General features: G+C 42.8%; 3 protein-coding genes across 3 annotated transcripts; 2 read left to right on the forward strand and 1 right to left on the reverse strand.

Moving 5' to 3' along the window:
• Positions 1-1,241: 1,241 nt before the first annotated feature.
• On the forward strand, positions 1,242-4,275 carry LOC311099450 (POU domain, class 5, transcription factor 1-like; the record flags this gene model as incomplete). The annotated part of the gene is made up of 5 exons (XM_084140133.1): positions 1,242-1,997; positions 2,811-2,922; positions 3,161-3,291; positions 3,605-3,769; positions 4,024-4,275. 5 exons carry the CDS (start codon positions 1,242-1,244, stop codon positions 4,273-4,275), a joined length of 1,416 nt encoding a protein of 471 aa, XP_083996259.1.
• Positions 4,276-5,365: 1,090 nt separating this feature from the next.
• Positions 5,366-17,372, reverse strand: LOC311099736 (alpha-(1,3)-fucosyltransferase 7-like). Its single transcript, XM_084140473.1, has 2 exons — positions 17,209-17,372; positions 5,366-7,129 (listed from the first exon to the last, which is right to left on the reverse strand). Exon 2 carries the CDS (start codon positions 7,088-7,090, stop codon positions 6,032-6,034), a length of 1,059 nt encoding a protein of 352 aa, XP_083996599.1. The 5' UTR covers positions 7,091-7,129; positions 17,209-17,372; the 3' UTR covers positions 5,366-6,031.
• A 3,712-nt stretch (positions 17,373-21,084) lies between these two features.
• On the forward strand, positions 21,085-25,794 carry LOC311100002 (chloride intracellular channel protein 4-like). Its single transcript, XM_084140731.1, has 6 exons — positions 21,085-21,724; positions 23,210-23,319; positions 23,555-23,680; positions 23,863-23,969; positions 24,075-24,250; positions 24,634-25,794. Exons 1-6 carry the CDS (start codon positions 21,689-21,691, stop codon positions 24,796-24,798), a joined length of 720 nt encoding a protein of 239 aa, XP_083996857.1. The 5' UTR covers positions 21,085-21,688; the 3' UTR covers positions 24,799-25,794.
• Positions 25,795-26,054: the final 260 nt, after the last annotated feature.

The following is a 26,054-nucleotide window of genomic DNA, read 5'->3' on the forward strand; positions in this document are numbered from 1 at the left end:
AGATTTTATATTGACATTTTAATTCAGAACCATGTAAAACTCAGCAAGTGAAAATAGAGAGGCCTATGCTATTTTGAGATTTTGATCGAATGGGATTCCTAATTTAGACTAGTAAAATAGTTAACCAATGGCTAATAAGCAACCGGACTATCTGCATTTACCCTTTTGACTCAGCACATACGCTGCTGTTACTGTTTAACATCCTGTTGCCTAGTCATCCTTACTCATTATGTATTTATTCCTCCTGTTATAATTTTTCTATAATTTCTCTTTTTTTCTCTCTCTGCATTGTTGGGAAGCGCCCGTAAATAAGCCTTTCACTGTTGTTTACGAAGCATGTGACAAATACAAATTATTGTATTTTATTTGAATTATTTTGCACAAAATTGTATTTTTAGGTTATAGACTAAGAAAAATGCATATAGGCCTACTCATCTTTATTGCGCTATATTCTAATATAAAAATGGATAAGTTAAGAATGAAAATTGAGCATGATCAGTAAGGTTGCCAAAATGTTATTGTTTATTTTATCATAATTTGGCCTATACATTATTTCTGCTTTTTAAATGTATCTGGTTGCATGTATATCAAGGAAAGGTCGTTAAGGTAAATTATTTAAACAAAGTCCACACTGCTCCATGCATATTAGATACTTTAGTTATGGTCACTGAATATGTATTTATCCTACTGATTAGTAATGTAAATATACTAAATGGATCAACATTGAATCCGTGAATTATATATAGCCAAACTTTTTCCAAGATAATTTCCTTTAATTGCTTACAGGAGTTTTGCATACCTGAGCTTAAGTTATTTTAATTTTATCTCAGGAAGAGGAATAGCCTATATATCTTTTTTTCAGACTCCAAAGTTTCCAATGGGAAAGCACGCCCACTATTTTAACGCGATGAATGAAAAAAAAAATCAAGTTCATTCAAAATCTACCATCAGCTGTGCGTGATTGTCTCTCGCAGCCAATAGGAGGCGAGGCAATTAACATTCCAAACTCCAGAACCAGTTGATTTTTTAAAAAAAACCTGTGGAGCTGGGGTGTTTGTTGTGAGACAGGCATTTGAGCTTGAAGGTGAAGTAGGTGGTGGTGAACTCGAAATTCAATGGACTACAGTTGATGGGTATCAAGCACATAATCAACAAATGCTTGCATTTCTGAAAAGGTTTGTTTCGAAACGGCAAGCGTCATTGCATATCGTGCCTGAACTTTGACGATCAAACCAAGGAGAATGTCGGAGCGATCCCAGAGCCCTACTTTAGAGTGCAACAGCCGGCCTGATGACTTCAGCCGGGCCATGTACGCCCAGGCCTTGAGTCAAGAGGGGTTTGGAGGCGCGTCGCTCCAGATACCACACGGCGTTCTACAACACCATAGTCTTCTCTTCAACAAGACCGCATACAACGGGATGCCTCCGACAACAGCTCAACCCTTTTTCCCGTTCCAACCGGGCAGTGGTGACTATAGGGCCTCCGACTTGCAAGCCGGTGATTTTTGCCAACCCAAACACTGGTATCCCATCGCCGCTGCCGAGTACACCGGCCAAGTACCGGGGGTCGCAGCGGCTACCCAGCCCACAAACCTGAGCCCACCAAACACCGAAACCAGGGAACAAATCAAGATGCCCGAAATAAAGATGGAGAAGGATGTCAATGACGAGTATGAGCAAAAGATCCAACACTATCCAACTCCAACTTCGTCCGCTGTAGCTCACGGGGTTTACTACTCGACTCCATGGAACCCATCATTTTGGCCCGGCTTTCCCCACATCACGGCTGCGAGTACCAATACTCAAAACCTCAACTCCATACCCTCAACATCGTCTTCATCGTCCCCATCTCTCTCGCCCTCACCCCCCAGTAATGGGGTACCCGGGGTCACGTTCTTCAATGGGAGCGCAAGCCAAACTGCCCAAACACCCCAGGCGCAAACCTCTACCCGGAGCAGTGGCTCCTCCAGCGGCGGGTGCAGTGACTCGGAGGAAGAGGTGAGTCTGAAAATGGGCCTATGTACTGTTATCCCATGGTCATTGTCAGTGGTGTAAAGTACTTAAGTAAAAATACTTTAAAGTAGTACTTAAGTCGTTTTTGGGGGGTATCTGTACTTTCACTTTAATATTTTATATTTTTGACGTTTCCTTCACTACATTACCAAAATAAATAATGTGCTTTTTACTCCATACATTTTCCCTGACACCCAAAAGTTCTCATTACATTTTGAATACTTAGCAGGACAGGAACATTTTCTAATTCACACACTTATCAAGAGAACATTCCTGGTCATCCCTACTGCCTCTGATCTGGCAGACTCACTAAGCAAGAAAATGGTGATGTTTGCTTTAATATGGAATTTGAAATGATTTATACTTTAACTTTTGATACCTAAGTATATTTAAAACCAAATACTTTTTACTCAAGTAGGATATTACTGAGTGATTTTCACTTGAGTCATTTTCTAATAAGGTTTACTCAAGTATGACAACTAAGTACTTTCTCCACCACTGGTCATTGTACATTTACATTTTAGTCATTTAGCAGACGCTCTTATCCAGAGCGACTTACAGGAGCAATTAGGGTTAAGTGCCTTGCTTAAGGGCACATCGACAGATTTTTCACCTAGTCGGCTCGGGGATTAGAACCAGCGACCTTTCGGTTACTGGCACAACGCTCTTACCCACTAAGCTACCTGCCGCTACCTGTACTATTATGCATTTAACCTCCAAGTTGTCTTTTCATTCAAAAAAGAGTGTTGATGGTGTGAAATGTTTTCTAATGTGGTTAGTACATTTTGCCTCTAACAGGAGAACCTTTCAACTGAGGAACTGGAACAGTTTGCCAAGGAGCTGAAGCACACTCGTATAACCCTGGGTTTCACACAAGCAGATGTAGGCCTGGCCCTAGGCAACCTTTATGGTGAGTTTTCCTGCTGTGTTGAATACTTTCCATACATAACCTTTCCCCTCTGTGCCATTGAGTTGGTGTATGTGAAGGATGCATTTATTTGGCCTCTGAACTTGCTGAGTGTCTCATTAAATTTACTTGACACATTCTCTGAGGAAACCATTGGCTATTGAGGCAATGTTCCTGTCATACACTGCACCCACTGTAGTTGCAGTGACTTCAACTACTGATGACCACTTGTTCTGTTTAGGCAAGATGTTCAGCCAGACTACAATCTGCCGCTTTGAAGCCCTCCAGCTCAGCTTCAAGAACATGTGCAAGCTGAAGCCCCTGCTCCGGAGATGGCTGAATGAGGCTGAGACCTCGGACAACCCCCAGGATGTGAGTATTATAATCTCCCTCTTTATTATCATATATGTTGGTTGTAGTTTAGAAACCCATCTGGTCAAGAGCGGGGTCAGGTTTGCTGAGTCTAGAATGACATCTTGTGGATAGAAAAGCCATACATTTCCATGAGCAACCAAGGTGATATTTATTAGAGAATGTTCACCATTAAATGTTAGCTATTCAGCTTTTGCGTTTTGTTATTTAAGGGGAGGTTCTTTTGAGGGGAACCATGGTATTAAGTCCTCTGGAATGGACCAAAGCACACTGCAATGTCCCAGTCTAAATGTAAGTGCATGTTTGTCACCAGATGTACAAGATCGAGCGGGTATTTGTGGACACCAGGAAGAGGAAGCGGAGGACCAGTCTGGAGGGGTCGGTGCGCACGGCTCTGGAGTCTTACTTTGTCAAGTGCCCCAAACCGAACACCCAGGAGATCACACACATTGCTGATGACCTGTGTCTGGAGAGAGACGTGAGTCCCATACAGCTGCCCATCACGTCCTGTCACTTACTGCCCTTCCTCAACCCTGCATGGCCTTTAAGTTCCTCTTAGATGACATGGAGCCTAAATACATTTATGGCAAATGCCGTCTTGCTTGTGTTGCCATGGTTTGAATCTTAGTGCTGTTTATGTTAACTTCTGACCCTGTCAGGTTCTGTATTTTATAATATAGGAAGTGTGGAAATACGTTTTGGTCAGCAGGTGACTTATGTTGTGTTTGGCAGGTGGTGCGTGTGTGGTTCTGTAACCGCAGACAGAAGGGCAAGCGCCTGGCCCTCCCCTTCGATGAGTGTGAAGGACAGTACTATGAGCAGAGCCCCCCTCCCCCACACACGGCTCACTCCCCCCTCCCTGGGCAGGGGTACTCTCTCTCCGGCCACCCCGGTGGCCCCACCTTCTACATGCCCCCCCTCCAGAGGCCAGATGTCTTTAAGCAGGCCCTGCACCCTGGACTGGTGGGTCACCTGACAAGTTAAACGTGTTCTAGTTCTCCAAACCAGACCTGGCCATGTGGCCACCTCTTCACTTCCCCACCCAACATGGCTACCTCTCTTCAGTCCTCCAGTCCCTACCCACCCAGGCTGTTGTCCTCCATATGCAGTTCTACTACACCCTAGTCCCTCTGGAACATGGAGAGAAAGTCAAGTGAGCGGGGGCTTGTAGGCCAGTAAAGAAATGGGTAAAAGCTGGAACTTCCTGGTGTCTTTGTAAGGCCAGGGAATCTTGACACTGCCGTTTGTCTCTTTACCCTACATGCTCCATGTTGACTTTTCATCGGTTGTGCCTTGCCTCCCACTCAGTTCAGCTGCAAGTCATCTGCACAGCACTGAACTGTTGATGCTCCAGCCAGCATCATGACAATTTAAGGGACGGGGAAGGGTGGTACGTTGGATCTGAATCCGTTATGAGGTGATGGCTTTGCACAAAGTTGTGGTTTTGAGTGACTTTTTTTATTATATTTTTACAATTATTTCTTTATCTTGAATATCTTTCTGCCATCTTATTGTTGCAGTTCCTCCAGCGGTTAGATATTTTCAGATGACAGTTGTCTTATCTAGAGATTCTTTGTCGTCTTGTTCAGAAGGAATACGCTCATGGTGGAAGTTTGCCACAAAAACAGTAGTTGTCTTGCTGAGAATTCTGGTATGTTTGGTTACCCATGAATGTATTTTTGTCGCACACTTTGACTAATTTTATTATTTTAATACTGGAACTGTAGTTAATGTTGGGACAAACTGCAGGATGTGTCTGTCGAGTGGGGCATTGAGTACTGCCCCTCAACCAGTGTTTCTTGGAAACGTGATCATCAGGGGCCGAAATAGTAACTGTTCTCTGTTTACTTCCCCAATCCTATAATTAGTTTTGATCTGGCCTTTCTAAAATGACCATGCCGTCACAATCTTGTGCCTTATTGTGTAGTTGAAGTAATTTCCTCTTATGTGACTCCGATCTCTTGATGTTTTTACGCAATCCCATGTTTATAAATGAAAGCATATTTTATTGAAACTGGCTATTTCTCTGGGGCAACCTATAGATGTTACCTGTGCCTTTTTTCCTCCACGCAATTAAATTATCTTTATTTTCCATTCCAACCTGTAGTTACAATTATTCCAAGTTGACAATTGACCTTCTGTACTTTGGTTCTTGTGATCAAGGTTTTTACATTGTGGGTGTTATGATGCTTAGTGAAAGCCTTGCAATAAGTTATCAATGTCATATCCACACATTATACACAAGTGTTATTGTTTGGATTGCTATATTCCCTTTTCCTATTAAAACTCCTGCACTGAATATAGTTCGGTACTTTAACACAATGTAACACATTGCTTCGGTCCAATGCAGCGGTTTTATCTCAATACCAAATAATTTCTGAGTAATGATTAAGTACCTTACTGTGTTTTCAATTAAAATGGTCAACAACGAGCAAATTCTCAAGCAAGAATGTTGCTGGGAGTGGTCTGAATGGGGAAGTGGAAGTTAAAACACTAGCGGTTATTTGCAGAGTGTGGAAATCTAAAACACACAGTCCTGTGACCCCAAACGTGTTGTTTACTGACTCATTGAAACATCTCCATGTATGTGAAAAGCACTGGCAATAGAGGACCAACTCTTGAAGCTGTAAATTTTTACAAGGTGGTGTACTTATGGGCCTTGTTCAAAAGTAGTGAACTGTAGGGACTAGGATCCCATTTGGGATGCAGAAAGTATTTGAGGATCTCAGTGGGCATGGTGTCACCTGACCCATGCCTCCAGGTCATAGTACACCTTCTGAGCAGGCAGGATGTGATACTGGGGGCAGATGCTACACAGCCTCTCCCTCCAGTCTGTGTACACTTTCACCCGATGGCTACGCCGCCACGCAAAGTACCCAGCATATCTCTCCTTGTCCAGCATTAGCTGGCGGAGATAGTTCCCCAGCTCCTTAGTGGATGGAAAGTCCTCAATGTGGATGAAGGAGTTGGGTGGGGCCACAGCCATGTAGTCATCTGGAGGCGGACCCAGAACCACAGGCACCGCCCCTGCCTGGTAAGCATTCCGCCAGAGTTTCTCTGTGATGTAATCCTTGGATATGGAGTTCTCAAAGGCCAGGTAGAAGTAGCAGTGTGAGATGGTGTACAGCAGGTCGCCGGGGGCCAGTACTCTCCCGTTCAATCGCCCATATACCTCCACTGGGATGCTTCTGCTTAGGCTCTCGTACACCAAGCTCCTCCTGTGCTGGGGCTCATAGTGACTAACCACCCAGCAGGCCAGAAGGGACTTATCTTTAGGAATGACGTCCTCTGTGCTATCATTACCAGTATCTCCGTCCTTCGGCAGCAGCGTTCCATACGGTATGGTGATATCGGCATCGCGGCGGTAGGACATGGTCCAGTTGAACATGTTATTGAAGGGCTTCAGGTCTCCACTGTTGTCAGGGGACTCCAGGGAGAGCCAGACCCACTTCTGGTGCCTCGGCCTGGGGAGATGGAGCGGCAGCCGCTCCTGGCCCATCATCAGCTCTCTGTGGTGAAAGACCACCAGGTCAGCGCTGGGGTAGAGGGCGCGTTGGTCCACCAGGCGGCAGCCAGGAATACGGTACCTGTCCCAGCACACATCTCCCTCCAGGCTGTAGGATGGGCCGAAGGGCCAGTGCCACAGGAGGATGGTGAGGTTCCCTGTGATGACGTTGTGGCTTCTGTCTCTGTCAGTGTATAGACCCCACCCATCCTCATTCAGAAAGAACAATAGAGTGACCAGGCAGGTGATGCTGATGAAGAGGAAGAGCCTGAGATAGAATGTGGGGGATCCCATGGTAGAACAGGACCCTTGGTGGTCATCAGGGTTCTTTCACTGTTGGGAAATTAACAGAGAACACAGGATTTAGTTAATCTGTACACAGTAGCCCATTTACTGGCCTTATCACTCTAGTCATACTGTCAGTAGAACATCATTGCTTGGTCCTTTATCTGCATGCAAAATAAACCATTTTGTTCTCATTCTATTATGACACCTCCTGCCATCCATCCCATGGTATTATTAGACATACAGGGAGTGGTTGATTTGAAGTTATATAAATGGCTGAATGATTGTAGCTATGTATCTCCATGTGGCAGCTTGATGCACTTTTTTTCTAATTTGGCACCATCTCTACCGTCTCAATTTACATGTTGGGAGTAGTCTTTGTCAAAGATGGGAGTGATCAGTTGGAGATGAATTTGTTTGCTACTGCTAAGAAATGCATGCTTTGTCATTGTTATGTTGGTTGTGTTGCGTGTTACATTTGACTTCCTGTATTATGGTTGTCTATCCCTCCCATGTCACTTTTGTCACTGTCTTCCTGTGATAAGGAAACTGGGTGTGTTCAGGGCCAGAGGATGACAGGATGAGACAGGAAGTTATTACACTGGTATCATAGTACATTGGTCTCAATGTTTGGCTTGATGAGAGCAATGGAGTTGGCAAGACCACAGATCAAGGACCAGGCTATTATTCAGCAGATAAGTTTGATAAACATTAGAATACACAGCTCATTAGGGCTACACCCCTTCTGAAGTGTCTTGTTTGTGCCTTCTTGTGTCAATGATTCAATGGATTATGGGTATGACCAGACCTGCTATAAATAATGGATTATCATCATCATTACTCACATATAGTACATTATATATTAACAGATACAGTATTGCTTCTGACAATGACCAATAATGACCCTACATGTAGTGTTATGGTTAGGGTTAGGGTTTAGCAGGGCCATGCACAGATCTTTTAGGCGGCAGGTGCTCAAAATGGGAAAAGAGGGTGGGCTACCAGCTCATCGTTGATGTTGATGATTGATGTAAATCTGCTAGTTAGCTAGCTCGATTTAATTTACTGATTGTGATTTACCGCTCTGTCTTTCTGCCTCCCTCTGCTGTGTGTATCAGCCAAACAGACCAAATATTGATGATGATGATGATGTAGGCTAACATCATCATCCAACAGTGCATTTATTTTTAATAAAAAAGTAAAATAAAACAACAGTGTTGACAAAAAAAGAGCAGAAGTAAAATAAAATAACAGTAGGGAGGCTATATATACAGGGGGGTACCGGTGCAGAGTCAATGTGCGGGGGCACCGGCTACTTGAGGAAGTTGAAGTAATATGTACATGTGGGTAGAGTTAAAGTGACTATGCATAAATAATAAACAGAGTAGCAGCAGCAGCGTAAAAGAGGGGGATGGGGTGGGGTGGGGGGACAGTGCAAATAGTCTGGGTAGCCATGATTAGCTGTTCAGGAGTCTTATGGCTTGGGGGTAGAAGCTGTTAAGAAGCCTTTTGGACCTAGACTTGGCACTCCGGTACCGCTTGCCAAGCGGTAGCAGAGAGAACAGTCTATTAATAGGGTGGCTGGAGTCTTTGACAAATCTGACACCGCCTGGTATAGAGGTCCTGGATGGCAGGAAGCTTGGCCCCAGTGATGTACTGGGCCGTACGCACTACCCTCTGTAGTGCCTTGCGGTCGGAGGCCAAGTAGTTGCCATACCAGGTGGTGATGCAACCAGTCAGGATGCTCTCGATGGTGCAGCTGTATAATTTTTTGAGGATCTGAGGACCCATGCCAAATCTTTTCAGTCTCCTGAGGGGGAATAGGCTTTGTCGTGCCCTCTTCACGACTGTCTTGGTGTGTTTGGACCATGATAGTTTGTTGGTGATGTGGACACGAAGGAACTTGAAGCTCCCAACCTGTTCCACTACAGCCCTGTCGATGAGAATGGGGGCGTGCTCAGTCCTCTTTTTTTTCCTGTAGTCCACAATCAGCTCCTTTGTCTTGATCACGTTGAGGGAGAGGTTGTTATCCTGGCACCACACGGCCAGGTCTCTGATCTCCTCCCTATAGGCTGTCTTGTCGGTGATCAGGCCTACCACTGTTGTGTCGTCGGCAAACTTAATGATGGTGTTGGAGTCGTGCCTGGCCATGCAGTCATGGGTGAACAGGGAGTACAGGAGGGGACTGAGCACGCACCCCTGAGGGGCCCCCGTGTTGAGGATCAGTGTGGCAGATGTGTTGTTACCTACCCTTACCACCTGGGGGCGGCCCGTCAGGAAGTCCAGGATCCAGTTGCAGAGGGAGGTGTTTAGTCCCAGGATCCTTAGCTTAGTGATGAGCTTTGAGGGCACTATGATGTTGAATGCTGAGCTGTAGTCAGTGAATAGCATTCTTACGTACATTGGGGAGAACAAGTATTTGATACACTGCCGATTTTGCAGGTTTTCCTACTTACAAAGCATGTAGAGGTCTGTAATTTTTATCATAGGTACACTTCAACTGTGAGAGACGGAATCTAAAACAAAAATCCAGAAAATCACATTGTATGATTTTTAAGTAATTAATTTGCATTTTATTGCATGACACAAGTATTTGATCACCTACCAACCAGTAAGAATTCCGGCTCTCACAGACCTGTTAGTTTTTCTTTAAGAAGCCCTCCTATTCTTCACTCATTACCTGTATTAACTGCACCTGTTTGAACTCGTTACCTGTATAAAAGACACCTGTCCACACACTCAATCAAACAGACTCCAACCTCTCCACAATGGCCAAGACCAGAGAGCTGTGTAAGGACATTAGGGATAAAATTGTAGACCTGCACAAGGCTGGAATGGGCTACAGGACAATAGGCAAGCAGCTTGGTGAGAAGGCAACAACTGTTGGCGCAATTATTAGAAAATGGAAGAAGTTCAAGATGACGGTCAATCACCCTCGGTGTGGGGCTCCATGCAAGATCTCACCTCGTGGGGCATCAATGATCATGAGGAAGGTGAGGGATCATCCCAGAAGCCTGGTCAATGACCTGAAGAGCTGGGACCACAGTCTCAATGAAAACCATTAGTAACACACTACGCCGTCATGGATTAAAATCCTGCAGCGCACGCAAGGTCCCCCTGCTCAAGCCAGCGCATGTCCAGGCCTGTCTGAAGTTTGCCAATGACCATCTGGATGATCCAGGGGAGGAATGGGAGAAGGTCATGTGGTCTGATGAGACAAAAATATAGCTTTTTGGTCTAAACTCCACTCGCCGTGTTTGGAAGAAGAAGAAGGATGAGTACAACCCCAAGAACACCATCCCAACGTGAAACATGGAGGTGGAAACATCATTCTTTGGGGATGCTTTTCTGCAAAGGGGACAGGACGACTGCACCGTATTGAGGGGAGGATGGATGGGGCCATGTATCGCGAGATCTTGGCCAACAACCTCCTTCCCTCAGTAAGAGCATTGAAGATGGGTCGTGGCTGGGTCTTCCAGCATGACAACGACCTGAAACACACAGCCAGGGCAACTAAGGAGCGGCTCCGTAAGAAGCATCTCAAGGTCCTGGAGTGGCCTAGCCAGTCTCCAGACCTGAACCCAATCGAAAATCTTTGGAGGGAACTGAAAGTCCGTATTGCCCAGCGACAGCCCCGAAACCTGAAGGATCTGGAGAGTCTGTATGGAGGAGTGGGCCAAAATCCCTGCTGCAGTGTGTGCAAATCTGGTCAAGACCTACAGGAAACGTATGATCTCTGTAATTGCAAACAAAGGTTTCTGTACCAAATATTAAGTTATGCTTTTCTGATGTATCAAATACTTGTGTCATGCAATAAAATGCAAATTAATTACTTAAAAATCATACAATGTGATTTTCAGGATTTTTGGTGCCACAGAGTCTGAATGCTAATGATTCCAGTATGTCTAGGGAGCTTACTAGGGTTTATCTTAGAATGATTTGATAGATGGAATATACTGACTTGGGGTACAGGGTGATACCATCAGAGTGGGGAGTGCCCACTGATGGTTACCAGATGTTGTTGAAGAAACGTGTAACATGAAGTATATAAACTGAGAGATTTCCTTTGTCCAGAGTTCGGATGACAAGAGGCAAAGCACGTGCCATTAGTTATACGAATTCGGGACCATATCTATTAAATAATTTGCATCAACTCTCCATCTAAGTGTTAAATATCTTCTTGCATCATGAATTACTTGATACCAGAGAAACTTGTCATAACAACTAGGTAGCTAGCTACACACACTCAACCAGCGACCAAATCTCTCAAGCCAACATGCAGGGCCGGCGTTATGGGCGGGCCATAACCGCGGTCCCTTGCCTGTCCAAATAAAATATTGAAATATTGATCATTAATTTGACAAAGACGCGCGCTGACAGAGACGCATCAATCTCAGATAAAGCATCCGAACGAGCGAAACAGCGCCTCTCTGTCTCCGTATGTGTAGACCATGTATATGATACTCTCTGGACTAAAGGAGTATGGCATGCAGTGGCGGCTCCTGAAAAAATTCTCAGGAGGGGCAATTTTTCTGATGATTTAGGTGACCTACACACATTTTTAAAAAGATATGTCCAGCAACAACATGAAGACAGGGGCAGCATATAAGTCAATACCAGAAGCATTTATTGACTGATCTCAAAAGTGTTGGCTTACAAAAGCAAAATAAGTTATCACAGTAAAAATAATCAAGGGTGTTCTTTCACATTCCTCAACACTGCATAAACAATATGTATGGCTTTGTAAAAATGAACAACCATATTCTGGCCAATTGTATAGATTTGTAAATATGAACAACCATATTCTGGCCAATTGTATAGATTTGTAAAAATGAACATGAACAGATTTTTTATTTTTTTGAATGGCAGTACCTTTCAAACATGTCTGCTTGCAGTAAGGTAGCACTCACAAGGTGGCCAGAGAAAGAGAACCTTTCTTTGGTGTGATCCAGGATGGTGTTGCAGACCTCTTCAGACAGCCTCTGCTTCTCCTCTTCTCTCAAAGCTGTTCTGGGTCTTTTGGCTCCTGTTGCTTCTTGCAGCTGCTGTTGAGAGGAGTCCCTGAAGGCAAACAGACCAATGTGTTTGTTGGCTTTGTACAGTATTGTTGTCTATGTGATGCACAGGTATATGCAATGTATCCATGTATAGTACAAATACTTCAGTTCCACTTAAAATGGGCAGGGATGCATAAAGTCTTTAGTGTTTAAGTTAGCCTTTGTGTCTCACATAGCCTGGATGTTCAGCACAGTATACAGTGGTGCTCATAAGCTTATGATCCCATGCTAAAGTTGACTAAAAAGAGGAATAAAAAAGAAAAGAAAATTGGTGTCCTTAAAGGTTGGATTTTCCAACTTTTTTAATTAAGTCATTAAGATCAATTTCCAAAAGATGATTTTTTTATTCCTCTTTTTAGTCAGCTTTAGAATGTGTTCATACACTTATGAGCACCACTGTACAGTACACATAGTATATAAAATAAGATAGATTACACCACTGGCCATATATAATGACAATAATGTAATTTCAAACACAAATGCAGTCTCCTTTCATGCATACATTTTCAAATAAAGCTCTGCTTTGAGAAAGATCGAATGATATTGTTTAATCTTTATCTTACCTTATGGCCTGCACACTGCTTGCGAAGCTGTCGAGGGCACGTTTGATAAAGACAGCATCGATGTCCTTATTCTGTAGCTTCTGGTACGGTGGGCTGGTCAAATGAACCCAATGAACCCGTCCGGATGGCTTCAAAACATTCTATGAGGTCATCTCGATTCTCGTAGACAGTGTTCACGACTCTGCTGTTGCTAACCTCATCGTTGTGGCGGCGGACAGCTAGCCTGTATCCCTCATCCAGTTGAGTGGCAATATTCACTCTCACCAAAGCAGACAATCTCAAACAGCTATCAATGTGGGTCTTTGACAGCTCATTTTTCTTAATCTTTTCTGAAAGATGGTGCATGTCGGTTACACCAGTCGCTGTCCAAGCGTTGCTGTCTGCCGTTCATGGTTACGTTACGTTACGTATGACGAAAGCGCGTAAGTGCATGCCCTCAGACACCCATAGAGAATGTATTGAAAGCTCCGAAATTTGAAAAAAAAATATTTTACATTAGAGGCTATGAGAGACTTCTGGGCGATTTTCAACCTGACTGAAATCGCCCCAAAACGGGCGGGGACATTTGAAGCACGACTTTAGCCTGATTGGACATTTAGTGGCTGGCAGATCAGACGTGAACTACTGTTGCCATGATATAATTGATTAGAAAAAAAATCCCTTCCTTTTCCCGTTTGGCAGTGCGTCGCCCATATCGCCCTATTGAACACACCGCCCATGATGGCATGTCACACTTTTTCTGGCCAGACAGCATCAGATACATAGGCTACATACAGTGAGGGAAAAAAGTATTTGATCCCCGGCTGACTTTGTACGTTTGCCCACTGACAAAGAAATGATCAGTCTATAATTTTAATGATAGGTTTATTTGAACAGTGAGAGACAGAATAACAACAAAAAAATTCAAAAAAACGCATGTCAAAAATGTTATAAATGATTTGCATTTTAATGAGGGAAATAAGTATTTGACCCACTCTCAATCAGAAAGATTTCTGGCTCCCAGGTGTCTTTTATACAGGTAACGAGCTGAGATTAGGAGCACACTCTTAAAGGGAGTGCTCCTAATCTCAGTTTGTTACCTGTATAAAAGACACCTGTCCACAGAAGCAATCAATCAATCAGATTCCAAACTCTCCACCATGGCCAAGACCAAAGAGCTCTCCAAGGATGTCAAGGACAAGATTGTAGACCTACACAAGGCTGGAATGGGCTACAAGACCATCGCCAAGCAGCTTGGTGAGAAGGTGACAACAGTTGGTGCGATTATTCGCAAATGGAAGAAACACGAAGAACTGTCAATCTCCCTCGGCCTGGGGCTCCATGCAAGATCTCACCTCGTGGAGTTGCAATGATCATGAGAACGGTGAGGAATCAGCCCAGAACTACACGGGAGGATCTTGTCAATGATCTCAAGGCAGCTGGGACCATAGTCACCAAGAAAACAATTGGTAACACACTACGCTGTAAAGGACTGAAATCCTGCAGTGCCCGCAAGGTCCCCCTGCTCAAGAAAGCACATAAACAGACCCGTCTGAAGTTTGCCAATGAAGATCTGAATGATTCAGAGGAGAACTGGGTGAAAGTGTTGTGGTCAGATGAGACCAAAATCGAGCTCTTTGGCATCAACTCAACTCGCCGTGTTTGGAGGAGGAGGAATGCTGCCTATGACCCCAAGAACACCATCCCCACCGTCAAACATGGAGGTGGAAACATTATGCTTTAGGGGTGTTTTTCTGCTAAGGGACAACTTCACCGCATCAAATGGATGATGGACGGGGTGAGAACGTCCTTCCCTCAGCCAGGGCATTGAAAATGGGTCGTGGATGGGTATTCCAGCATGACAATGACCCAAAACACAGGGCCAAGGCAACAAAGGAGTGGCTCAAGAAGAAGCACATTAAGGTCCTAGAGTGGCCTAGCCAGTCTCCAGACCTTAATCCCATAGAAAATCTGTGGAGGGAGCTGAAGGTTCGAGTTGCCAAACATCAGCCTCGAAAACTTAATGACAGGTTACTACCTGATTCCATATGTATTTCATAGTGTTGATGTCTTCATAGCTCAGCTGGTAGAGCACGGTTCTCTGTAGCTCAGCTGGTAGAGCACGGCGCTTGTAACGCCTAGGTAGTGGGTTCGATCCCCGGGACCACCCATACACAAAAATGTATGCACGCATGACTGTAAGTCGCTTTGGATAAAAGCGTCTGCTAAATGGCATATTATTTTTATTATTATTTTCATTATTATTCTACAATGTAGACAATAGTAAAAATTAAGAAAAACCCTTGAATGAGTAGGTGTGTCCAAACTTTTGACTGGTACTGTACATATTAAAGACAGAGCGACGCTGGTTCGCTCGCGAGAGGGCTCACTCTTGCCAAAATCTGTGCTGAATAAGCCCAATACGTTTCTATGGGCATCAAATGAACACCAAAGCTTGTCGTCTTCATTTCCGCCTTTGGGACAACGACTGGCATTGTTAGGGCGGAAACATGAGCATCTGGTCATTATATACAGATCTCTGGTTTCAGCCACTTGCGAATTTCTAAAGTAAATTGATGTTTTGCCTAAAGTAACAAATTACTCCTGTCTAAATAAAATCATTCAAAATACTTTACCAGAGAGCTTGACTTTAGCTTCTTTAAAAATGTTTTGCTGTGGATTGTTTCAAATCACAAGTGCATAGACCTATGCCTATTTGGGAAGGCAGCAATTTGGGCAGCGTGCGTGGCATTAGGCCTAGCTGATTATTGTCAGTGAAAAGCATCTAAAATGTGTGACGATAATGTGTCTTGAGTATAATTTAAAATGTTGAGACAAGAAGAAGGGGAGGGGTGTGTGGCGAAGATATGGGCATCTCTCTCCAGAATGCATGCACTCAGCTCTCCAGAATGTGCTCCGCTGTCTCCCAGCAATTCTTGCACATTCATTGTGTGAATTGTTTGCCCTTTGATTTTTTTGATTTTTTAAAATCAATTCCCCATTACATATGTAACCAGTAGGCCTAGTAAATGTATCATTAATCCCCCTCATTTGGTTACATTAATTTCTGTTCACCATATTATTATATTATATATTATTATTATAATATATTATTATATTATTATATATTATTATAATATATGTATTACAGTCATTTACCATTCTCATTCTCAAAGTGCAACCATCTTAACCATAATTTAGGAGTTTTAGAATTGTTTTACTTGTCTTTGGTTTGGAGTGCTCCATGTGAGCAATGAGCATGTATGTGGTTTCTCTGTCCAAATAACATTTAGGAAGTATGCGCCTGAGCACGCCAACCTGCTGAGTTGATACAATGTTGCACTTCTCTAGCAATAGTGCAAGACAGATAGAAAGGGAGGCAGACATGCGGAGTAGAGAGGTTAATGCAATTGAAATAACCTGAATTTTCATCAGGATATTTTCTACTGTTTTTATTTTGTCGGCTGTAGGTCTATGCATTTTACTTAGTTGACAATGGAAGTTATAGACCTACTGCCGCGTTAGCCTATAGCCTATCCATGCGCTAATATCTTTAGCTGCCAATGGATGGTGTAGGCTATCAATGTGGCCATATGGCAAGGCTGGTGCTCTTGAATTAGTTGAATTTTAATTTTTTGATTTGTATCCTTTTAATTAATATTTTTATGATTAACCACGTGACAATAACTTTTAGAAATGAAAACGTTATTATTGAAATGAAACTGTTACACGAAAATGCACATATAAAAATGATAATAACTAGCACGCAGATCGGTAGAAATGGTAAGAAAAATTGTAAGCTTCCCCAAACTTGAAACTCAGGAGTTGCCTATGGTCTTTATTATAACAGGTCCCGTGAAAAAAAACGGGCCGCCTATAAGAAGAAATCAAATGCCCATCCAACTGATTCGGATACCGGGCGCGCGCGAGCTCCGTACAGAGCAGATTAACAGGCGCAACCAATGGACGGGGTGGGGTGGCGAATTTGACGACAATTTGCGGGCAGTGGGTTCTGAACAACAATGATAAACATTTATTTAAAAAAATCATTTTGGGGGAAATTATACCACCACCCAAAAGGGCACTTTGGAGACTGGAAAGGCAAAGGGGCATGTGCTCTGCACAGGTAGAGCCCTATCTGTGCAAGTGCCTGACGGTTAGTGTTGAGGTTAGGCATAGGGTTAGTGGAATAACTGCCATGTCAACCCTTCACAATCTGCCAGCCCTATCCCCTGACTTCGAAAAAAAAAAAAAAAAAACTAAATCAAAACACTAACTCCAACGTTAAAACATTCGAGGGACAAGAAGTAGCAGCAAGCCTCACATATAAGCTATCAGAGAAACTGAAATAGTGGCAGGAAAAGAGAGACAACTTCACAACTTAGAGTAAGATTTTACTACTTGAATCTAACCATTGTGCAATATGCAATACAGAGTAAAATAAAGAAGAAAACAACAAAGAACAAAAAACTCCTTCTCAAACATGCCATTGACAGCACAGTCATTATGTCCATCTCTATCCACTAACCTGGGAGGTGGGCTGTGGGTCAGAGGATGTAGAGTCCCAGTCTTGTCTGTTCTTGCTGAGGCCTTGATGGGGACCCTGCTCAGAGAGTGTCCACCAAAAGCAGAGGTGAAAAGGCTGTGCTGCTCTGGGTTATGATTGAAAGGTAACTGTATCAGGATGTGAGTGCTCTGTGTGCACTGCAGCACCATGTGCTCTTTCGTGCGCTCTCTCTCTCTCTCTCTCTCTCTCTCTCTCTCTCTCTCTCTCTCTCTCTCTCTCTCTCTCTCTCTCTCTCTGTCTCTCTGTCTCTCTGTCTCTCTGTCTCTCTCTGTCTCTCTGTCTCTCTCTCTCTCTCTGTCTCTCTCTGTCTCTCTCTGTCTCTGTCTCTGTCTCTGTCTCTGTCTCTCTCTCGCTCTCTCTCTCTCTCTCTCTCTCTCTCTCTCTCTCTCTCTCTCTCTCTCTCTCTCTCTCTCTCTCTCTCTCTCTCTCTCTCTCTCTTTCAATTTAAGGGCTTTATTGGCATGGGAAATGTATGTTAACATTGCCAAAGCAAGTGAAGTAGATAGTAAACATAAGTGAAATAAACAATAAATATTAACAGTAAACATTACACTCAGAAGTTCCAAAAGAATAAAGACATTTCAAATGTCATATTATGTATATATACAGTGTTGTAACAATGTGCAAATAGTTAAAGTACAAATGGGAAAATAAATAAACATAAATATGGGTTGTATTTACAATGGTGTTTGTTCTTCACTGGTTGCCCTTTTCTTGTGGCAACAGGTCAAAAATATTGCAGCTGTGATGGCACACTGTGGTTTTTCACCCAGTAGATAAGGGAGTTTATCAAAATTGTGTTTGTTTTTGAATTCTTTGTGGGTCTGTGTAATCGGAGGGAAATATGTGTCTCTAATATGGTCATACATTTGTCAGGAAATTAGGAAGTGCAGCTCAGTTTCCACCTCATTTTGTGGGCAGTGTGCACATAGCCTGTCTTCGCTTGAGAGCCAGGTCTGCCTATGGCGACCTTTCTCAATAGCAAGGCTATGCTCACGGAGTTTGTACGTAGTCAAAGTTTTCCTTAATTTTGGGTCAATCACAGTGGTCAGGTATTCTGCCACTGTGTACTCTCTGTTTAGGGCCAAATAGCATTCTAGTTTGCACTGTTTTTTTGTAAATTCTTTCCAATGTGTCAAGTAATTAACTTTTTGTTTTCTCATGATTTGGTTGGGTCTAATTGTGTTGCTGTCCTGGGGCTCTGTTGGGTCTGTTTGTGTTTGTTTACAGAGCCCCAGGACCAGCTTGCTTAGGGGACTCTTCGCCAGGTTCATCTCTCTGTAGGTGATGGCTTTGTTATGGAAGGTTTGGGAATCGCTTCCTTTTAGGTGGTTGTAGAATTTAACGGGTTGTTTCTGAATTTTGATCATTAGCGGGTATCGGCCTAATTCTGCTCTGCATGCATTATTTGGAGTTTTACGTTGTACACTGAGGATATTTTTGCAGAATTCTGCATGCAGTCTCAATTTGGTGTTTGTCCCATTTTGTGAATTCTTGGTATTTTTAGCCAGATCCTAATTGGTATGTCGAATTGTATGTTCCTATTAATGGCATAGAAGGCTTTCTTGCCTTGTCTCTCAGATCGTTCACAGCTTTGTGGAAGTTACCTGTGGCGCTGATGTTTAGGCCGAGGTATGTATAGTTAAATAAAGGTAAAATAAAAAAAATATTATTACTAAGCAGGAGAGGATTGTCGGGGCCATCATGGATGGATGGATGGTATCCATTGAGATGTAAGAGAAAATACATTGATGTGTTAGTCAGAGGGCTGTTAGAACACACTGTCACTACCATCCATGGAGATGGTGTGTTTACACTGGTTAACATTGAGCTGGTGTTTACCATACTCTGCTGTTGCCATAGTGATAATAAAGACTAATAAGTTTGTAGAGACTGTAATTCGTCGTCCGTAATGATAAGCGAAGTACAGGTATTTGCCCGTTTATAACGTAACTTATAAGTAGGGAAGAATGTATTCAGAAGCCTTTTCGGTTATCTCAGAGGACTTTTTACAAGTTTCACATGTAAAAGTTTATAGCCAGCCTTTTTAGAGTCAAGTTGTATGATGAAATAGGTTTAACAGATTATCAGAAGAAAAGAGATCAAGTAACCCACTGGGCACACACTGGTTGAATCAAAGTTGTTTCCACGTTTTTCCAATGACATTATATTGAACCATTGTGGAATAGACATTGAATTGATGTCTGTGACCAGTGGGTATGAACTGTTCAGTAAGAGCAAATGTCAGAGAGAGGAAACCATCCATCTCTCCCTGATTCCCCAATACAATAGTGTCTTGCAAGAAAACTAAAACCACATACGTATGATGTTCCACTTCCGTAAACTCTTCTGAGAAACCAGGAAACCAAGAGGGGCCCACGCATGCACTTGTGAAGACCGTTGCAACTGAAAAGACTATAGATTACATGTACTTTCAAAATACAAATCATGTACGTGCAAAAAAGTGCCCACACAGACGATCATTGTTGCAAATCTTCCAGTGGCACCCAGTGGTCCAGTGTAGTAATCCAGTACTCCCCACACTCTGGTTGTCGTCTGGCTCTCTGGTCTGGTTACTGCCTGTCACTGATTGCTGGTGTGGGGGAAGTATGGTTCTTCACACAGTCCATCCACCTTAACCCATGACTTTCCAGCTCCATATGAGCAGGTGTCTGGCCATCTCTCCCCAGATACCCCCTCTCTCTCCAGAGAATATATGTATCTTTAACTTGATAACAGCTGCACTGTCCACAGCCCTATGTACACTATGTTTCCATTGGCACCTTTAATGTGCTTTTTCCTTATCACTGAATAACCAAAACTTCTTGGTAAACATTAACAGTTAGATAATGCCCACTGAGCAGATACAGAGGCACCTGACCCAATATCTGTGTTACAGCTGAGGTTGTACATAGCGGAGCTGCTATGTGCTGCCTCCTCAAACAACCTTTTCTCAAAGGATTGTATTGTTCCGTCTATGTGGTGTTGTTCGAGTTATGCTTAAAGGTACAATTTATCAGTCCCCTTTGAGTATACATGCTTTGAATCTGGGTATGTTAGCTACTCTTGAACTGTATTTTCATGCACTGGCCTCTCTCCATACTTAATGGAACCTTGTTCAGGAATCACGGTTTAAATCAGAGGAGGCTGGTGGGAGGAGCTATAGGAGGACAGGCTCATTGTAATAGCTGTAATGGAATAAATGGAACTGAGTCAAAGATGTGGTTTCAATATGTTTGATAGCGTTCTATTTATTCCCTTCCAGTCATTACAATGAGGCCGTCCTCTCACCAGCCTCCTCTATTAAAAACCTCACAGCTTCAACAAGTGACTTGATCGATCAAGATTTCTAAACTATTCAATTCCCTACCTGGATGTTTGTTTTTGTAGTAGAACAATGAGTGTCTGTGAAGTGAAGGGAATCAACAAGTGGCTTTCAACACACTGTTTCTTCGCAGACAGAAGAGAAGGGAGAAAGCAAGACTCTTTTCTCACAGAGATTTTATTATTTACAACCAAAAGACACATAGTGGGGTTTTTAGTGGGGTTAGAGTCACATAACATCATTTTTTTTGCACCTGTGGCTCATATTCTATTTTAATCATGAACTCCATGGGCACTTATAGTCATCTTGCTCTATTCATTTACATTTTGTTTCTCAGATTTCTTGCAAACTGCTCAACTTCCTTCCTTTTTTCTGATGAAATGTTTGATAAAGTGATGCAGTTATGACCAAGCACACCAGATTCCACAGTGTGAAGTAACACCTATTCACTCATCTCTCTCACTCTCTCTCTCTCTCTTTCTCTCTCTCTCTCTCTCTCAACCCTCTTTGTCATCTTTGAGAGTTTTCAGATGAATGATGAGGTCTTCAGCTGGTCATAAATGCTACTTAAAGAGAGAAAGTGGGCTTAATGTGTCCACCACAAACATTGCAAAATGTATGGCTGGGTAAGGTACGCAGGAAGGTGGGGGAGAGGGGGTGGGAGAGGAAGAGAGCCACACTGACATTACATTGTATTGGAAAAATGGAGGCCTGTGGGAGAATGAGAATAGGTGGAGTGATCTGACTTTACTGGTCTGACTGGTAGGTCTGGTGGGTGCGTTTTCTTAATGTCAGAGACATATGACGGGTGTGGTGAGAGACACAGAAACAGATAGAGCCGACAGAGAGGTACTAAAGAGAGGGAGAGAGGGAGGAATAGAGGATTGGTCCAAACAAACCAGTGTTGTTGCTTCACGTCGAGGAGCTGACCATCTTTTATTATAACAGCAATCTGACCATCAACACTAAGAGAACCATTTGGACCCTCTGACCTTCAGTGACCTACAGTGATTTTGCCGTGTGTGAATGCACGTGTGTGTGGATTGGGATAACACTGACAGCTCTAGCTTCTCTGAAAACCAACATTAACTAGTTGCTAAGCTCTAAGGGACTGAGATGGCGGCAGGCCCCAAGATTGAACTTTTCATCAAGGTAAGCGTTAGAATCCTAACCTGCCTCCAATGGAGACGTTATTACTGTATTTTGAACTTTAGTCCTGTTTTATAACAACAGGAGTACATTTTAGTTCCACCATCTTGGAATGGGAGACAGCGTACAGCAAGGATTTAAACTTTCAGGATATTGATCAACGTTGACCCATTTTGCATGCCCCACCCTATCATGAGAAAAAGATAAACGGTTTAGTTTGATATCATTGGAAAGCTTACAAACAGGGTTGTCAAACTATTTTATAATATATTTTTACAAATAAATTGTACTTTTAAAAACTTTAACATCAATGATCTAAAAATGCGTAAACTCCGATTTTTTTAATGTTCATATATGTTGTAGGTTAGACCCTATTTTACATAATCAGAAGTGTTTGTGTTGTGCCCACCGATTGGTTAATATACAGCATGCTTTTGAATACAGAGTGGGTGTCATGTTTTGGCTGATAAATGTGGGTGGTCCGACGGCTATCTTTCTGGTAGTAATTGGAAATAAAAATGTCAATTAAATTACAATTTCAATGGTGTACCAGCTAAATTGCAGTGGTCTGAAGGGATAGGTCCATTCTATTAATTATATTTAAATTATTTAAAGACACCCACCCTGTATTCAAGAGTATGCTGTGTCTCAACTGATTATGGGCACAACACAAACACATCAAATTATGTAAAATAGGGTCTAAGCTACAACATATGTGAAAATGAGAAAAATCTGAGTTCATGCGTTTTTAGATCATTGATAATTGACGCTACAGGTTCAATTGTTTTATTTTTAAATAAAAAAAGAAATTCTTAAGAAATTCTAAAATAGTTTGACAACTCTGTTTGTAAGCTTCCAAATGATATCAAACCGTTTATCTTTTCCAGTGATGAAAACATGGATGTCTCATGGTAGGGTGGGGTATGCAAAATGGGTCAACATTCAGCGCCGCTATCTTCTGAATGTTTTGGCATTCAGGTCCAAATAGCCACTTTCTGACCACTTCTACCTTTGGCAAATATGTATGGAAGGTTTTGTTCAAATCAAAAGGGGTGCAGTCAGAAAGTGATTGAAATAATATGGAATGACCCTGAAGCGATGTAACCTCTTCGTAAAAGCTTGTTGTTTACATATATCCTGTTCAGTTACAGAGTATGGGTGTGTTTTCTGTTTGAAGTCAGGTGAACAGAAACTGAAAAAGAGGATTGTCCAGTTTGGAGGCGTTCTGCTTGTCTTTCCAATCACTCAATTATCTTGATTCGCAAAGTGTTGTAAAAAGTGCTATATAAATAAAAACGGTAACACTTTACATTAGTGTCCTTATTACAGTGGAATTACATAAGGAAGTATAGTGTACAGCAACAAAAGTACAGCAATAAATCATATTTGTTACACTGTACTTACATTATGAAAACGTTAATAAAACATGACTGACAGATTGAGGAGATATTTTTTTATGTCATTCTCGAATACCCCTCCACCCTTCAGGCCAGTGATGATGGGGAGAGTGTGGGGAACTGTCCCTTCTGTCAGCGACTCTTTATGATCCTCTGGCTGAAGGGGGCCAACTTCACCCTCACCACAGTGGACATGAAGAGGTACGTATGTGGCTATTCCCTCTCACACACATACACTCTCCACAATACACCTAAAGCAACCGTTTAATCCTTCCAAGCCACGCCTGAATCCAAGTGCTTGTCCAAACATGCCCAGGCATCCTCAAAAGTCATTTGTCACTACTTGAACTGCTAATGAGGATTGTGTGTAATAGATGAAGTGTGCAGTTGAGGGACTTTCTCCCTCATGTGTTTCATCTGGTCCTCTGGCTGTCAGGGCTCCAGAGGTGCTGAAGGACCTGGCCCCAGGTTCTCAGCCCCCGTTCCTCATCTTCGGGGAGGAGGTGCGGACTGACACCAACAAGATCGAGGAGTTTCTAGAGGTGGCCCTGGCTCCCCCACAGTGAGTGTGTGATGAACATAAACAGGCATAAATGCACGCACACACACACACACACACACACACACCAAATGAGACAGGTAATGAATAAATACATGTTTATTACAACCGCTTTGCAGTCAAATGTATCCTCCACTGGCTTTACTGATCCAGAAAGCTGAGAGCTAATGGCAATGCTTTTCCAGGTACCCCAAGCTCTGCTGTCGCTACAAGGAGTCCAATGGTGCTGGAGACGACATTTTCCACAAGTTCTCAGCATACATCAAGAACTCTAACCCTGGGCTCAATGATAGTAAGAGCCCCTCCTTGTTTAGAAATCACTGAGTTATTGAAACAGCATGTCCTGTATTAAAGCGATCATGGTTCCAGCTTTTCATGAGGCTTTGCTCCTTTTCAGTGCTGGAGAAGAAGTTTCTGAAGAGCCTGATGAAGTTGGATCATTACCTGCTGACGCCACTCCCACATGAGCTGGACCAGAACTCAAACGCCCGCATGTCCTCACGGCACTATCTGGACGGGAACTCCCTCAGTCTAGCTGACTGCAACCTGCTGCCCAAGCTCAACATAGTCAAGGTTATCAGATCAAGCATTCCAGGAACTCATAGACCACACCACACCACCTTTGCCAGTGTCATCTATTGTCCTTTCCTTGATTCTGTTCCTCTCTGTTGGAACATCTCTATCAAGAAGTGCAAAGGTGTATTCACTGTATTTATAGATGTACTCAGGGGTGTCACTATGGTAACATGGCACTGTAGTGATCAAAGATGGACAGTGTGGATAGGCTTAAAGATCAAACAATGGTTCAAACAATGGGAATATATACAGTGAATGGCCTTTTATTAGTCTGTATCACTACATACTAAAAGTACCACTGGCACCACCGTGCTACTAGTAAACAGATTAAATGTTGCTCAGTGTGGTTCAGTGTGTGTCCTCCCTCTTGCCCCCTACAGGTGGTGTGTAGGAAGTACCGTGACTTTGAAATCCCTGCGGCTCTGACTGGTCTGACCCGCTACCTGACCAAGGCCTACCAGCAGGACGAGTTCCGCCATACCTGCCCCAAGGACACCGAGATCCTACTGGCCTACCACTCAGTGGCCAAGTACCTCAACAAGTAGATCAGGAGAGAAGGAGGGGGAGAGAAAGAGAAAGAGAATAGAGAGGGAGGGCAGACAGGGTAAAAGAGGAATTGAAAAAGGTGTGTTAGAAAAGAGAATAAATATAAAAAAGGGGAAAGGAGGGCTATGAAGCGATGAGGACCAGAACAATAAGCCTGCTGCCTGTGCTGCAGAACAAGGCATTTCTGTCTTCTGTCAGTAACATATGTATGTATAACGCTGTGTGTGCAGGGTGAAAGTCTGCTTATACTTTATATGTACTATTACAATGTGTAATATATAAATAATATATGCCATTTAGCTGAAGCTTTTAGCCGAAGCTTTTATCCAAAGCGACTTACAGTCTTGCGTGCATATTTTCTTTTGATATGGGTGGTCCCGGGAATACCCTGGCATTGCAAGCACCATGCTCTACCAACTGAGCCTGAGAGGACCGTATGTGTACAATACAATTGTGTGCTGCCTGATTAGTTTATGTAGATATTTGCATTCTTTGAGTTATGGTCAACAGTTCAAATGTTATGTTTAATAACCTTTCAATGTATGTTATGCTTTAAAAACCTAGCAATGTGCATACTTTGTCTGGCAATTGAGAGACAGCACTATGTCAAATGCCACGTCAACAAAGATAAATGTGGTACAATTGTGTGTGGGTTGATAGGTTTAGCATTTAATGAGATGTGCTATATTGAAATTACTATCACATCTAGTAGGCCCAGAGCAATACTAGTCTGAGTAGACTAATTTCATTTGTTTATTTTAAAGTGTTTGGATTGCCAGAGGCAAACAGTACAAATCTAATAAAGTTCACGAAACTGCCTAATTTCACTGAAAATTATTGATCAAATGGATGCCTGTTTTCATTGCTGTGGGTGGAATCATAAATGGGTGGAATGCACCATTACATCACAAATACATTGTTTTGTTTTTGTTGTTGATATTGGTTTGGGTTCAAACAGAATACAGTCCATAGATATATTATCTATGATCCAGAGTCAGTGTGTGTATAGTGCGTATGTTATCGTGTGTGTGTGTGTATGCATGTGTCTATGTTTGTTGCTTCACAGTCCCTGCTGTTCCATAAGGTAGGAAGCTAAGCTAGACGACCAATATTTTAACTGAACATTAGGCTACTGTCAGTATTTTCTCACTAGTTACAGTGGGGAAAAAAAGTATTTAGTCAGCCACCAATTGTGCAAGTTCTCCCACTTAAAAAGATGAGAGAGGCCTGTAATTTTCATCATAGGTACACGTCA

Source organism: Coregonus lavaretus (genome assembly GCF_964263955.1).
Source record: "Coregonus lavaretus genome assembly, chromosome: 24".
NCBI lineage: Eukaryota > Metazoa > Chordata > Actinopteri > Salmoniformes > Salmonidae > Coregonus > Coregonus lavaretus.